General features: G+C 34.6%; 1 protein-coding gene across 1 annotated transcript; it reads right to left on the bottom strand.

Moving 5' to 3' along the window:
• Window positions 1-13,466: 13,466 nt before the first annotated feature.
• Window positions 13,467-15,931, bottom strand: LOC149702652 (COMM domain-containing protein 3). The gene is made up of 9 exons (XM_089866517.1): window positions 15,790-15,931; window positions 15,496-15,646; window positions 15,321-15,429; window positions 15,194-15,257; window positions 15,091-15,125; window positions 14,970-15,030; window positions 13,802-13,858; window positions 13,677-13,733; window positions 13,467-13,584 (listed from the first exon to the last, which is right to left on the bottom strand). Exons 2-9 carry the CDS (start codon window positions 15,632-15,634, stop codon window positions 13,525-13,527), a joined length of 582 nt encoding a protein of 193 aa, XP_089722643.1. The 5' UTR covers window positions 15,635-15,646; window positions 15,790-15,931; the 3' UTR covers window positions 13,467-13,524.
• Between the last annotated feature and the right edge of the window lie 37 nt (window positions 15,932-15,968).

The following is a 15,968-nucleotide window of genomic DNA, read 5'->3' as shown; positions in this document are numbered from 1 at the left end:
AGAGCCTCATCGTATACCACAATGTGGCTAAAAAGAGGGATAAAAGACACCGGGGCTTGAACTGCAGGGTTCATAAAAAGAGTTTCCTACTCGTATTCTTGGAAATAAGACTTAATTTCGGTAGATTTATAGTGAAAATTAAATGGCCTAGCTAGTCTAGACACAGTTGGTCTTCCTGAAAAGTCTAGTCAAAACATTCCAGATATAGAATCAAGTTTTTTACATGTATGGTCTCTTTAAAAAATGCGCCCTCGATTGATGGGGAGGTTATACGGTCTTATATAGATACATATTCTAAAAAAGGTACACTGTCTAGCAATTTCCAAAAATGATTTGTGCGGCATTAAGGGTATACGAGGGTTAGTGGCCCCAGGTATGGTTTTCTATACTTTTTACCTTCGACGCGTATATTACCTAATCGGTCCTTGGCACTCTTCAAGGTACCGTTTCCCAGATTACCCAAATTCGCTTCTTGCTCTTAGCAAGGTACAGCTTCCCTGATTACCCAAAATCCGTTCTTGCTCTTAGCAAGGTACAGCTTCTCAGATTACCCAAAATCCCCTCTTGCTCTTAGCAAGGTACAGCTTCCCTGATTACCCAAAATCGATACTTGGTACTCCCCAGGTAGTAGGTACAGTTTGTGGTAAGACATCTTGCCATCATCGAACACAATCGTTCAAACCAATCGCTTCTTGCATCATGGTAGGTACACATTACACTCCTCGACCAAAACCAAAATTATTTTGTACTAACAAAGTACCTATTTCGTGCAACAATCTACTAGGCCTACCCTCAAATGAGTTTAAGGTTGTTCAATTGCAGCACCAGCAAAAAGGACGTACTCTAACGCAGGTGCAATCAACTTTATTACAGAACCTTTACCCTGAAAAAATGCATGCACTAATTATCACGTAGAGCTGAATTCAAGGACTAACGTTGACCCCATAAAATAACAATTAACCACCAACCGTTGGTTGTAGTTCTTCTCGGCTCATGGGGTCAGGGAAGCCTTGGTGCTTTTACATTGCGGGGTCCCGGTCATCCGCTTGGCTTTGGCGGGAAGATTAATGTTCACTTAAGGGTTCTTAAATCAAGGGATGTAGTGGTGGTCAAAAAGAAGGGATCAAAACCAAGGTGGCATAATAATGATCCCCTCTACTATAGTCAGGCTGCGAGAATGAACCCCCCCAAAAAAAATATTTCTTGTCGGAGAAAACCCCTTTGAATCCTCGATTCGAAACATTACTCAACGAGGGCATAGAGTAAAGAGTTGAATGGAATGGCCCAAGGTATTGCACACGTTTAAAAGCCAAATATTGGTAACTCCAATCGACTCAAATACCCAAAAGCTTTAAAGCTAACCCAAGATTTACTGTTAAACAATAGAGAGCTTTCGATTGGGGGAGGAGCTAAGATACGTGAGATAATTTACACCGCCATATTGGTGGGTTCATTGCATAAACTCAAAATTTCCTGAAGATGGAGTAAAATTTATCTCAAACATTCCTCATGATGAACGAAATTCTACCTAAACATTCCTGGTGGTCCGAAATTTAGTATTAGGAGAGTTAAATAAGTTGATGAGATTTGTCAAGGTAGGTCAAACGAAATCAAAGTCGTAAACGTTGCAAAGGGGTACCTAAATAGAAAACTCGGGATTTTTCGATGTACATGGCTTTTGCACGGAAAGACTCGTGATATTCTGTCGAGTGTTTCCTCACGCGCTGGGAGTTAAAAAAAGGCACGTGTCCACGAGCTATCGTCTAGGTCTCGAGCACCGAAAGAGTGAGTCCCGGTCGCAACAGACAGCACGGGAGTTTTAATTGGCTCATGAATAATCACGAAAAATCTGGGGAGCTACGTATAGCTCCGAGCGAAGCCATGGAGAAAGATTTTCTCTTAAAGGCGCGCTCTTAAAAACGTGCATGCACCGTGCCTTCCGCTAAGTACCTTTTAGTTCAATCACGTAGACTCAATCCTTTTACTTGGAATATTAAAAGAAAAACGTCGTTTTTCTTACATATAACGAATGATTTTTTCCCCCTTTGATAAGCATCTCTTCTTAAGAGGGACCACCGGCTAGAAAAATTTCTATACCGGAGGGTGTACTTAAATTAAAGGAGATAGAGTCATTATGGACAACGACAAAAAGAGCCGACAACTTTTTAGGAGGTCTGCAGGGGTAAAAATTAACTTTTTTAAAAAAATATCCAAGAAGGGCCTAAAAAACGGTCTGGGATTGGACACCTATGAAGATAATTTGGGTACGGTTTTTGCCTTTTTATTTTTTGAAGTCTAAAAATACAGGGATGGGTTAAGCAGCTAAAGGATTAAAGACTTACGAAGAAAGAAAAAAACGTTATAAAGAATCAAGTTAATTTTAACGGTGATTTAGTATTTCATGGTCAATTTTGGACACACGTGTATGCAGGTTTATTTGGGTTAAGGCCCATTCACACTCCACAGTGGTAAAATCTTATATTCCCGTTGGTCGCTTAGGTATGTTCATTTCCCTGTTCCAAAGAGCCCAGCCAAAAATTTCAATTCTTTATAGGAAAAATGGGATTTTTTTCCCCTGAATTATACGATTTTATTGGCGAAACAATGTGGCTCCTCCCATTTTACATCTACATGGTAGAGGATTTTATTAAGTGGAAGGCTAGTGGGGCAGTAAAGCTGATTGGGCGAGCAGGGGTATTACGTTCGGTAGTAGGGTTTTATCCTGTACTGCTGTGTCCCTATTGCCATAGGCCAAAACGAATAATTTTAATTTTATCCTCAATTTCTGACCAATTCAAAAATCCACAAAACACCGTTTAAGTCTCCCTTTAAGAGAAAAACCTATAGAGGTATATTTACCCAATAAAAATTGATGACAATAGTTATGTATTTTTGGCGAGACAAGGTGAAATGAGATATTTATATTTTTCAGGTTCTTTGACCCCTTGTGTCTCTAGTCAGTCAGTCAGTCTCTCTTTCCTTAAACCATAACCATTTCTCCTTTACTTTTCAAGGCACAAGTATCGTAAAAAAGGAACACAGACAATAAAAGACTATGGAGTTTATAAACCATAGACGGGATAGGAAAACTAAGATTTTTCAATTTCACTTTATTACTTAATCCCTAAAACACATTAAACCTGTAAACAGTGACCCAAGCTTGTGGTAAACTGTCATAGAAATGACATTTTCGACTCAAAATTGATTTCCCAAAGAACCCACGCATTGCGCTTCGTTTATAAGTTATAATTAATTTAGAAATTTAGGGATAACCCACTTCAATTTAAATTACTTCATTAAGAAATTAAAAGACCAATAGTAATTTATTAAGGGGTAGTGACAACCCTAAAACATTCAAATCATGCCATTTGTTTAAGGGGTGGCTCTTATGGCACACTGTCATAGGAGATACATTTTCTATACGCAGTTTTCCGACTAGGAGAATTATTACCATTTACACAAGGAGACTAAGGTTTCCCACAGTTCGGTTCAAATCGGTTTTGGACAAAAACTGAAACTGAACTGAAACTTTTCAGTTAGGATTTTCAAGAACTGAAACTGAACTGAAATTATCAGTTCGGTTCAGCCAAGAAACCGAACTGATCAGTTCAGTTTTCAGTTATAACTGAACTGAACCGAAAACCCCAGATTGTAACTATTAACCGCTAACGTTTTCTACTACTACTAAATATTTTGGAATCGTTAAGTGCCATACCTTAAGAGTCGTGTTTATTTCACAAACTACTAATTATTAACATTGAACAATTTAACTTTGACTAATTAACTAATTATGATACCCTTTTTCTAATGTTGTTAATTTAAATAAGAACTGCTACTTCATGGAGTAGCAGTTCTTATTGAAATTAACAACATTAGAAATATTAAAATACCGTGGATCAGAAATTCAATATCTACGATATGATACCCTTTTTAGTTACTAATTATTGGTATTCTTTTAGCCTGTGTCTCTCTGCAGAGGGTCCCAGCTAATCACGGGACTTGAATTATTAGCTTATTTCTATGCATAATTAAATATACGCGACATAAATGATGAAATATGCGCGACTCTAATATGGTAACTTTACGCGACACATCCCCCAAAATATCATACAGCATGCAATACTAAACGATGCCAGTTTTCTATTGTTCAACTAAAGTTTGCGGGAACGTATTGATATCGTTTCTCGCGATAGATCGAAAGAGTACTTAAATATCTCTTCAGTTCAGTTTTCATCAGTTCAGTTTAAGAAATAAACCGAACCGAACTGAAAACTGATCAGTTTGGAGATGTGCAAACTGAAACTGAACTGAAGCAATCAAATCAGTTTAGTCCCTAAACTGAAACCGAAAATAACTGAACTGAACCGAAAACTGAACTGTTTGAACTGAACTGTGGGAAACCTTAAAGGAGACCAGGCTACTTTACGGACAAAGTGCAGAACTTACCAAGTAGCCTGACCTGTCGTAAATGGTACCAATCCTCCTAGACTGAAAACTGTGTATAGAAAATGGTAAAAACCACTGCACTGTAACACCCTGTTTAATCTCTAGTATATCAAGGTGTTAAAACGTAGACGCGAACGAGTGGGGAAAGTAAATTGAGCTCTATTGTTATTGTTTGCAGGTCCTCTTTGGAATGACAAAGTCCATGATGACAGCGAAAGAGAGAGAGAGAAAAGAAAAACTAGCTTTTATTAAAAGATCATTTTTTATCCACACTATACTGCACCGGACGGAGAAAAAAGGAAGGGTGAGGAAAGGGGGAAGTGGGGAGCGGAGAAGGAAAAGCCCGACTAGAAGACGGCGCCAAATCCAAAGAAGATTCTGCATCAAAAACCAAGGATTTACTCTCCACTACACCCCGCGAATATTCCACACAAATGACAATTTGCATGTCTTTCGGCAATTCATCCCTCAGTCGTTCAAACAAAACAATTTTAAAGGTGTAGTAGCAAAGGCGTAGATTTTGTGTTCAAACAAGCGTTGCACTACAGTCATTTGCATCTAAGCTTTGCCTATGAAGGGATTTTCACACTAAGCCTGTGGCTTGTTTTCAGCAGGTGCATGGTCCCTTTACAATGCATAGCCCCTATGCCACAGCTAACCAACAGCGCCCTACACTAACTATTACCGTTAACCTCTGCAAGCTTTGATGGATTTGGTTGGATTTAAAATTAAAACCATCATATTTAAATTATCATTCATGGCATCGGAGCATATGTTCGAATATTGTATCCTTCTTTATATTTTTATTCAAAAGTATATATTCCATGGTTCCTCATTTTTGTTTTAATCAAGCTAGAGAAGCACCATTAACACCCCTTACTGATGAACCAATAGTCCTTGTCCAAAACTTATTTTGAAAGTCATATGAAACTCTCCCTTTAAAATGGAAGACTCGAAACGATACTGGGCAAAGGCGTTAATACGTTTAAAGCCGAAAGAAATGAACGTTTTGAGATATTGACTTCTCCAGTTCTACTTCCGCCGTTTCTTTTCATCAGGGGGAAGGAGGGGAAGTGACGTCACAACGCGGTAATAATTACGAATTCAAGCCGTAGCGGTGCATGGATTTATAGTAGTCAGTCATGGAAAAATATAATAAAAAAAGGTCGTAAAACAAGGGAGAGAAAACGCTAATTATTCTACTCGCATTTCCAACACTGTGCGATTGGTGGTGGATATTATAACAATGATAAAATTGCAATGGAAGTTACTTGACCCCAATGCATGGTAGCCTAAAATAAATAAAACTCAACTGTGAATTGAACTTGCAAGAGGGTGAAGAAAATTCTATCGTGATGGTCCTTTCATTTAACAAGAAATAGATTTTAAAATCAAAGCATGGTCGATTTTCCCCGACCTTTTTAGACTCAATTGTAATATTTTAAATGTAACTAAACAATTGCGTTTAAATTGCATTTTTTGAATATTTAACAGGCAAAACATTGCGGAGCAAGCGAAGAGAGTTAAGCGATTTTAATGTCTGGTTAAACGTGGCCTCGGTAAAAGGCGTTTAAAAAGTCATTCAGCTTGATGATTGAATTGCAGATATTTTAGCTACTTTAACCAAATTCCCTGACCTTTTTGACCCCTTTTGATATTCCGTGACCTGTGGCAACCCTTAAGTAACTAGTCATAAACCCAATTAATTGTTCACAATTTTATTTCACGTGCAATTCAAACTAAAAAGCCAAAATTAAAACACCTCTGCGAGCATTTTCAATGAATAAAAAAAACCCTTAATTTTTATTAATAATATTCATAACTAAACGGCCTTGGAATGAAATTCTTACCCGGGACTTTTGCGGGTATCGATATATGGTAATTTTCATTTAATATATAAAGAACCAAAAAAAAATCAGTAAGTTTTATATAGAAAAGCTCGTCAATTTTAAATAGACGTTTAATTTGAAACCGGCGCCTATGATCCCGAACCTGTGGCGACTAGGTGTTGACGCGGCCTTGGCTTTGCCAAGAAATCCTGCAAGAATATACGAATTTATCCCAAAAACCTTTAACAAATGAAACTTTTCTTTAACTTTGCTTCCAGGTTTTCACACCTGTCAATTATAACCTTCAAATAGATTGACCCATTAATTAAAACAAATAATAGAACGCTAATTGCAACGTCAGATCACGTTAAGCCTTGGCGTAAAAACAAGAGTTTAAACCAATGAAGAAAAGCGACTGTGCAGTGTGCACGTGACCCTTAATATGTAAATACAGCCCATGATTCTAAACTAAGTTCATTTGCATATGGCTACGTCACCTACGCAGTCTCATTAAGGGGGACATTTAAACCCCCTATTGTTTGAAGGGTCAAGGGTTGGTTACTCTCATTGCTTGACAGTATATATTCGCGGGAGATTTGAATAAATTCGTGAACACGCGTAGTACAGTTGAGTTGGTTCCGAATTAAAAAATGGGGAGATTAAGAAAACTAAAATCGCCGGGGACATAGAGAAAAATTCTCATCGAATATATAGAAATAACAAAGAAATTAGGCCTATCCGAGTTACCTAGATAGAAAAAGGAGAAAAATATGAAATATTTGAAGATCGTCGGCGCCAAAATACCAGATGAGGCCTACTCTGCAGACACACTGTTGCCGCGTCTAGCTAATATAGCTACTATCCCGGAACCCACACAAAACCCGAGAACATGCAAAGATACAGTATGCCTCTTGGAAGTTGGATGCAACTAAGAGGGGAAAGACACGGGGGTAAACATTGCCTTTCATTTCGCTTCAATTTCGGTGCCTGCGCTGCAGAGGTCCTGAGAGAGTGCGGAGAGACGGCTATGGGTGAACCCCCCCCCCCCTTTACACCCCGATACTGAAGGTTGCCTACCCCTGTTTCACACCGAAGACGCTTATTTTCAAGCAGTGAAAACTATTAGTTCAAGGAAGGAAACCTAACTTGGAAATTCGTATGTTCTCGTGTCGTTTATGGGTTCTGGGCTACTATATCATTTTCAACGAGTCCCCGGAATTTTTAAGGTGTGGGTTGGTTTTTTTTAAACGATCTATTAAAATAGAGGGCCATTAAGCAGTTATGTTAAACATACATAACTTGATTAGAAATTCGTAAACAGGATCATTAAAAGATATAAGTTAAACTGTCTTTCGTTTGCGCTTTTACAAGCCAAATATGCTAATGTAAAGTCTGGCTCAGGCTTCACGACAACGAACACCTGTCAACTGCAGGTGAAATTAAAATAGATTTTAAAAATAGTAACAAAAAAACTATACAGTGAAATTTAGAAAGTTACCAGAAATTAAAGGGAATTTGCGTGCCCTGTCAATTATGCAAATGCAAATAAAATACCCATTTTCCAGACTTATTCAGAAGTCTGCGTTTCAAAAGTTTCTTTATATTTAAGGGTGAATTCAACAAATCGGAAGTATTCTGAAGTTTTCAACCCTTTTAACATTCGAGGAATTACGATAAGGCCTAGTTCTTGGAAAACATTTAGATATTTAAGTATATAGTTTCAAAAATACTGACACAATTATTTTTTGAACAGCTGAACATGCTTAATATAAAAAAATTCATGTCAGTATAGCCCTATCTTGGAACGAACACACTTTCAAACTTTTTGGAAAGTTAGATACTTTAGCACCAAATAAGTTACTAAAATGAACATTACAAGCAGACAATATATAAAGTTTTGAACTATTGCCGATCAATTGCACTCGATCATTTTCTGATTGCTACGGCGAATAATTTTCAAGCATAATGCGGTTTTGAAAAGGTAGATTACAGGCCTAACTTTGAACAGTCTGAGTCAGTCCTAATTTGGATCACCCCCTTCCAAATTTGGAACACCCCCTTCCTAAATTGGAACATCCAAAAATACAAATGCGAGAAATCCAAGACTGTGTAGCTAATAATAACCAAAATCTTCTATCAAATTACAAAAATCATCTTACGCCTTCAATAAATCGGTTAATTATTAAATTCAACGACTTTTCCAGGTTTTTCCATGAAATTTTGCATCATCGCTACGGTCGTAACCCAAATGTTTCAATAATAAAATTATAATAATTTTCGATAAATTCCAGTTAAAATAGAGAAGATATTAAAAATCATACTATTACTATCATTTACAGTTTCTCCGCAAGTAATAAATGGAATAATCTATTATAAGAGACCATGCAAACTCTTTAAATTCTTCTATAGTCCATCCCCATGAAAAATGTTCCTTTGTCGAGCCCAATTTAAATATTATCTACTTTAAAAAAAAGTTATAAAAAAAGGAAAAGAAACAGATGGAAATTGAGTCAACCCTAGCTATTGACACGCGTCACTCGCTCGTTATACTTGAACGAGATACAACACGACGACGAGCCAAAGAAATCGGGACAAGGAAATCTTCAAGCAAAGAAAAAGACAAGAGAGTGAGAGAGAGGAATTCTTGATCATTTTGGAAAGCGGTGCCGGCGTAGGCCTGATTTTTTACCCCGAGAGGATGATAATATAGAGATGAAGGAAGGAGACCAAGAAAAAAAGAAAACTTTCTCTCTCTCTCTCTCTCTCTCTCTCTCTCTCTCTCTCTCTCTCTCTCTCTCTCTCTCTCTCTCTCTCTCTCGACCATGGGATGATAGGGAAAAAGAGGGATGGATGGATAGAAAAACTAGAGAAAGATCAAAAGGAGTGTACGGAGTTAGAGGAAAGGAAAAGCATGCAGCAGGGTTGGGGACGCGACGCGGTCGCTCCAGAGAGAGAGAGAGAGAGAGAAAGAGAGAGCTATAGGAGAGAGATATTATTCGGACGACTCTTCGGCGCCTCTCAACGCCCAAAGAAGAAGAAGAAGAAGAAGAAAAAGATAATATTATATCCCAGATTTCATCGTCGAAGAAACGAACGAGTAAGGGATACGCGGCGGCAGCGGCGGAAAAAACAGTGCGGGGGCATTCGGGATAGCTAATAGTCATAGTGCCATTATGAATTGATTCAAACCTTACATAGTGAAGTCAGGGATAGATTTAATTTTAGAATTAGGAATGGAGAACGGTTAGTTAGTATTTACTTCAGTTATTCCGACTCATAGACCACCCAGTATAGAGCCCCTCCCTCCAACACGTAACGAAAAGTTTAAATTATCTTATTGGCTCGCTTAAACTACGTTTTGATGTCGTTGCTGACGGGGACGGCGAAAAATACGTAGTTTCTTTTTATCTCTGTCGCTATGACCCGCCTCTTCTTTCATACCCCTCCGTCCCGTGGAAGGGGATCCGGGACATAGATTACTCTGTTCTCTATTCCTACTTCTAAAATTAAATCTATCCCTGATGCGGTCTATAGACCCTAACCCCTGTGTATTGGTTTCTCTGTTTCTATTAAATGAATTTGTATATAGGGGCTTTACTTTATTAAAGCATCACCTGTCTTGAGTGTTTTAGGGATGACCCCTTAATTAAATTATATATAATCATTGTCTTTCAGTTTCTTAATACTTCCGACAAGCACAAAAGATCGTTCAATATTAGTGGAAGAATGGTTTAAATTCTTAGTAGTCGTCTTGGTACTGTACGAATAAGGATTTTATTAGCCAGTGAAACAGTTTTGACCTTTCAATGGCATGGAAACGTTTGCATCCCAAAAGCTATCGTATCATGTATAGTTATTCCTGAGCCTTCCTTTATACTTTAACCCGATTTTTGGATCAAGAAAATACTTCAATAATAAATAACGGGCTTATTTTAAATTGTAAAATCCCCAATACTTAATAATATTATATACAACCATTCAAGAAAACAAGAAATGTTTACTATAACCTTCTTATATACTCAAACTTGACAAAGTTCCTTGAATTATAGCATAAGTTTATAAGATATGCTCCATAAGTATGACATTACCCATGCTAGAGTCTTATATCACACTTCCTATGGTTCGTAATGCTAGAGAGTTGCTTACAGCTCGAGCTAGTTCTAGCAGAACGACGGAAGCGAGAATTGAAGTCCTACACTCGGTGGTTAATTTTGCAGGACTTCCATCTAGGTCCTATTTAGTCTGAATTACTAAGCCTTTGACAGCGCCTCACCAGGGGTCGCTTTACCCTGAATCTATGACCTAGCATGACAAGCTCCAGTTTGTAACCAGTGACAAACTTATGGTGAACATATCTTAGAAAGCACAATATCTATTGAAGTCTAAATCACATGCACAATTGCAGGTTTAAGAGGACTTTGATCTCGGTATGGGGCAAAAGTAACTTTATCACCACAAATTTCCCTAAGGCCAAATTAAGTTAATTTTCGTATCAACGTCTCCAGCAATCAATCAATTAAGTATCTTTATAATTAAGTGCCATCATCCCAGGTATACAAATATATATGAAACAGGGCAATAAATTTAAACGGCCTATTACAAGTAATTTATCTATTAAAGTATAGTGGACTCGGAGTGACCACAATAGGCGCCATAGGTCTCCCGATAACACAACGTCTTTTCCTTCCTCATTTTCCTTTGACATGATATTTAAAGAAAAGAAGCAAAAAAAAAGGAAATTTGTTCTTTTCAATGAACTCGTGTGGCGGCAACGGCGGCAGACTTAAATACATGTTACGTCTGACGCCAAAATTTGTTTACACAATGTTCTCCGGCGAAATTTATTCTCTGGGTAATAGCCTATTAGGTTTCTAGAAAAGAATGGGTTTGGCGGGAAACTCTTGCGATATCGCGTGAAGCGGTAAAAGAAGGAATTTTGGCGCCAAAACGTAAGTTATAATGGGAATGGGTCTGCCACGTAAAAGTAAGAAAGAAAGAAAGAAAGAAAGTCTCGTAGACTAAAAAATATTCAAATCACATAGTAACACGTGTATACGCATCTTGGCGGACATCAACCTTATGACCTTGGATTCACACCGGACCCTGACTACGTCATAAAACAAATTACAAGTATTACGGTCGACAATGGAATGAAACACGTGATTTCCCAGTTGGCCCCTAACCTAAAGACGAGCTTTCTAAAGCTATTATAGGTTTGAAGTTCGACTAAGTTAAAGACTAAAGTTCTATAGTGTCAAATTTGTTCAAATAGTTATTTAGAACATTATTAGTTCGAGTTCTGGTTGATAGAAGCCTAAATAGAGTGGTACTGAGAGAGGAGGAGCTAAGGGGACGTGACGTCAATATTGGTACAGAGAGCTTTCAGATGGGATAGTAGTACGTCACACCGCTGTTCTGGTAGCCATATTGGGTGGTCTCAGTTTCATTCCTGCTTTAAACCCACCAATATGGCAGCGTAAATTATGTCACAAGACTCAGCTCCTCCTCCAACTGCTATAGTCTAAATTGTATGGCCTGAGCTAACGACTTTCAATATGACCACCAAAACCGGGGTAAGAGATAAGAGGATGTGACGTCACGAGAGAGTTCGTAGTAGTAGACTATACATAGTACTGTTGTACAAATGACAATCTTATTTATCTATTGAACCCACCAAGAGTTCCCCCATTAGCGTTTAATTCTACAAAGTTATGTCCTAAACTTGGTCTATACATGGTTTTCAGACTAGTCCTGAGGATTGGTACCATTTACAACAGGACACCAGGCTACTTGGTGAGCACTGCATGAACTTTGCCCACCAAGTTGCCCTGCTTCCTGGTGTAAATGGTATTAATCCTCCAAGTCTGAAGACCATGTATATCCTAACCCACGTGGCACGGCGATTTAAGAACGTTTTATTTCTTAAATCGGTTTGTATCCGAAGAGAGTGGTAAAACGAAATAAAATAATAAATGCATTCTGGGAGCGGCGAGCTCAGCTAGGCGCCAACACAGCGGCCCAAGCAGGCGCCCCCCAACGTGCTTCGTGTACCGAAGCTCACACACACGATATATTTAACCTTTTAACACGCCACAAAGTGCTAATTGGTTAGGTAACCAAAAGACATTTCAAGAGGCTGACCCGTTAAGCCAGCCGTTTAATAGATTTTCGCTCAGCTGACTTCTCTCAACACGCAGTCCAGTCGAGAGAAAGAAAAGGGCGGGAAATAAGGGGTATGCAACCGCAGTCTTTTGCTTTTGTGGTATCGGCCTCTTACCCCCCAAACCCCAAATCTTCTCTAACTTCCTTTATATTTCATTAAATATTAAATCAACTTCAAATGTACTTAATTACAAGAGGATTAATTGTCATGAACTAAATTGTAGCATTAGTAATGGTATTTTGGAAGATTTAGATTGATTTTGGTCATATCAATAGAGTGCTGTCAGAAGCGCCGGTGTGACGTCACCCATGCTGTTTTCCCATAAAGAAAAAACGGTAACTGTCATGGCCGCCCATTGCTAAAGGCAGACTCGTGACGTTTAACCTTGGATCTGACGTCACAACTGACAGCACTCAATTCGGCAAATACCAAGCCTGTAACTCAATTAGAAACTGAATAAAAAAAAGGAGGGACTCACCACAAAATTTGATGACAGGAGATCATGTTAAAGTTCTGGTTCTGGGCTTCTTGCTCCCGCCAAAATATTCGAAGAATAGATAATATATTCATTAAATTATTAGGAAAACTATTGATAAAATCCATAATTAGGCTTATTTTTATCATTAAATATTACGATAAAATGATTTCAATCGATTTATCACAAACACGCGGACGTCGTCGAGCGGGTGCACATCAAAAGAAAGAACGAAAATTAAAGGTCTGCTAAAAAAAAATTTAAATGCGTTCAGCACAGCTCAGCAAACTTACCGGTTCTTCGGTTTATTACACTGCACCGGTAAACTGATTATAGATCCTGAACGAACTGAAAAGGTCAACCAATTAATTTAACCCTGGCGTTGATTGACCTTTTCAGAACTGGTCTAGTCGTCTGCTAAATGTAATTTAGGGTTAAAATTGATTAAATTTAACATTTTTATTGCATTTATTTAAATTTTATTAAATGTTTTTGCTATTTCTAATGAAAGAAACATTTTTTTATTGAATTATATAAAAGATATTAACAAAAATATGGCAAAATTGTATTTTAATTTATATAAATATACAACAAAATTATTATTTCATTTTCTACGTTTGAGCACATCTTGTAACACATTTTGAAGCTTCCTTTAATTTGTCAACAATTCCCTGTAATATTTAAAATAATTAATTAAATTATTATTAGATACAAATAAGGCCTAATTATTAGGCCTATTTTTTTTTAAACTTTAGGCACTAACTTGTAAATCTTCAAGAGAACATGAAAATGTCAATGTTTCTTGATCCTTTGAATCTGTCTGTTAGTTAAATCAAAAGATTAAGGTTAATTAGCTTTAATCTTAATAAAATAATTAATTAATCTTACCTCTGTATCTAAAGTAATTAAGTACTTTTGTTGCCCAACTTTGGAGACCCAACTATTCTGTAGAATTAATAGTTTAAAATTAAATTAATTAGAATTTAAAAGATAATATTAATAAATTAATTTAAAAGATAATATAAAAAATTAATTAATTTAAAAGATAATATAATAAATTAATTTAAAAGATAATAAAATAAATTAATTTAAAAGATAATATAATAAATTAATTTAAAAGATAATAAAATAAATTAATTTAAAATATAATAAAATAAATTAATTTAAAATATAATAAAATAAATTAATTTAAAAGATAATATAATAAATTAATTTAAAAGATAATATAATAAATTAATTTAAAAGATAATATAAAAAATTAATTTAAAAGATAATATAATAAATTAATTTAAAAGATAATATAATAAATTAATTTAAAAGATAATAAAATAAATTAATTTAAAAGATAATAAAATAAATTAATTTAAAAGATAATATAATAAATTAATTTAAAATATAATAAAATAAATTAATTTAAAAGATAATATAATAAATTAATTTAAAAGATTAAAAGATAATAAAATAAATTAATTTAAAAGATAATATAATAAATTAATTTAAAAGATAATATAATAAATTAATTTAAAAGATAATATAATAAATTAATTTAAAAGATAATATAATAAATTAATTTAAAAGATAATATAATAAATTAATTTAAAAGATAATATAAAAAATTAATTTAAAAGATAATATAATAAATTAATTTAAAAGATAATATAATAAATTAATTTAAAAGATAATATAAAAAATTAATTTAAAAGATAATATAAAAAATTAATTTAAAAGATAATATAATAAATTAATTTAAAAGATAATATAATAAATTAATTTAAAAGATAATATAATAAATTAATTTAAAAGATAATATAATAAATTAATTTAAAAGATAATATAAAAAATTAATTTAAAAGATAATATAATAAATTAATTTAAAAGATAATATAATAAATTAATTTAAAAGATAATATAATAAATTAATTTAAAAGATAATATAATAAATTAATTTAAAAGATAATATAATAAATTAATTTAAAAAGATAATATAATAAATTAATTTAAAAGATAATATAATAAATTAATTTAAAAGATAATATAATAAATTAATTTAAAATACCTTTATAACATAATCTTGTCGCCAATCAACATTAACTATATGAGGATAATGGTGTCCAATGCTACAATTTTAAATAATTAAAATTATAAATACAATATATTAAATATAAATTGTTAATTACCTTCCAAGAGACGCTTTGATCTTGCTTTTATTAGTCTTTAATCAAGATTAAGTTTTAGCATTTTAATTAAAAATTATATTATATTTTAATTAATTTAAATTACCTCATATAGTTTCATAAGAAAGGTTGCCCTCTTTTCATCAAATTGACAATCATCAAGCTGTGCTCTAAATTAACATTATTTAATGTTAAAACAATTAAGATTACATTTTTTTGTTAAATTAACGAACCTCAGAATTTGGTTATCGATATCTGACTTGGCAGCTTCTAAAATGAGAGTGGCAACTGAGGCATAGCACTGTTTTAACAAACCTGCTGCGACTCCATTTATATCTGGGGCTAAATAATAAGCGTTAAATGAAAATTCAGCGTTAATTAATTTAATTTAATTACAATTAAACTAACCTGGTAATTTGATCTGGTTTTGAGATGCTAATATACTGTCAAACACAAAGGTTGTTAATTTCTCAAAAGCCGGCTCTGGAATAGTATTTTGATCACCGGAAATAGTTAGACCGTCTAATATGGGCTTTGATAGTTCCATTTTATTAAGTAACTAAAAATAAATCAAGAATTATCTATAGTAATTTAAATTATTCATCAAACAAGAACTAAGCCTTGGCTTCGAAAATTATTTTCAAACATTGTTTGGCACTGAATAGTGGGAAGTCTCAATTTTATTAAGAAAAATAAATTTACCAAATATTTATTTGCGATTTAATTAATTATATTTAATTGAAGAAAGAGCTATTTAATATGAGAACACTATCTATTAATCAGTTTATCAATTGTAATCAGTGTTAAGCAGACGCCCATCAAAATCAAACCAGTTCTAGTTCAGTTCACCCCTTTTTTTCAAACATCGTCAAAATACCAAC

This window comes from Phalangium opilio, unplaced genomic scaffold, assembly GCF_054372755.1.
Source record: "Phalangium opilio isolate 3A_F unplaced genomic scaffold, DU_Popi_V2 ptg000017l_1, whole genome shotgun sequence".
NCBI lineage: Eukaryota > Metazoa > Arthropoda > Arachnida > Opiliones > Phalangiidae > Phalangium > Phalangium opilio.
The sequence above is the reverse complement of the archived record's forward strand: the minus strand, read 5'-3'. Positions and strand labels throughout refer to the sequence as shown.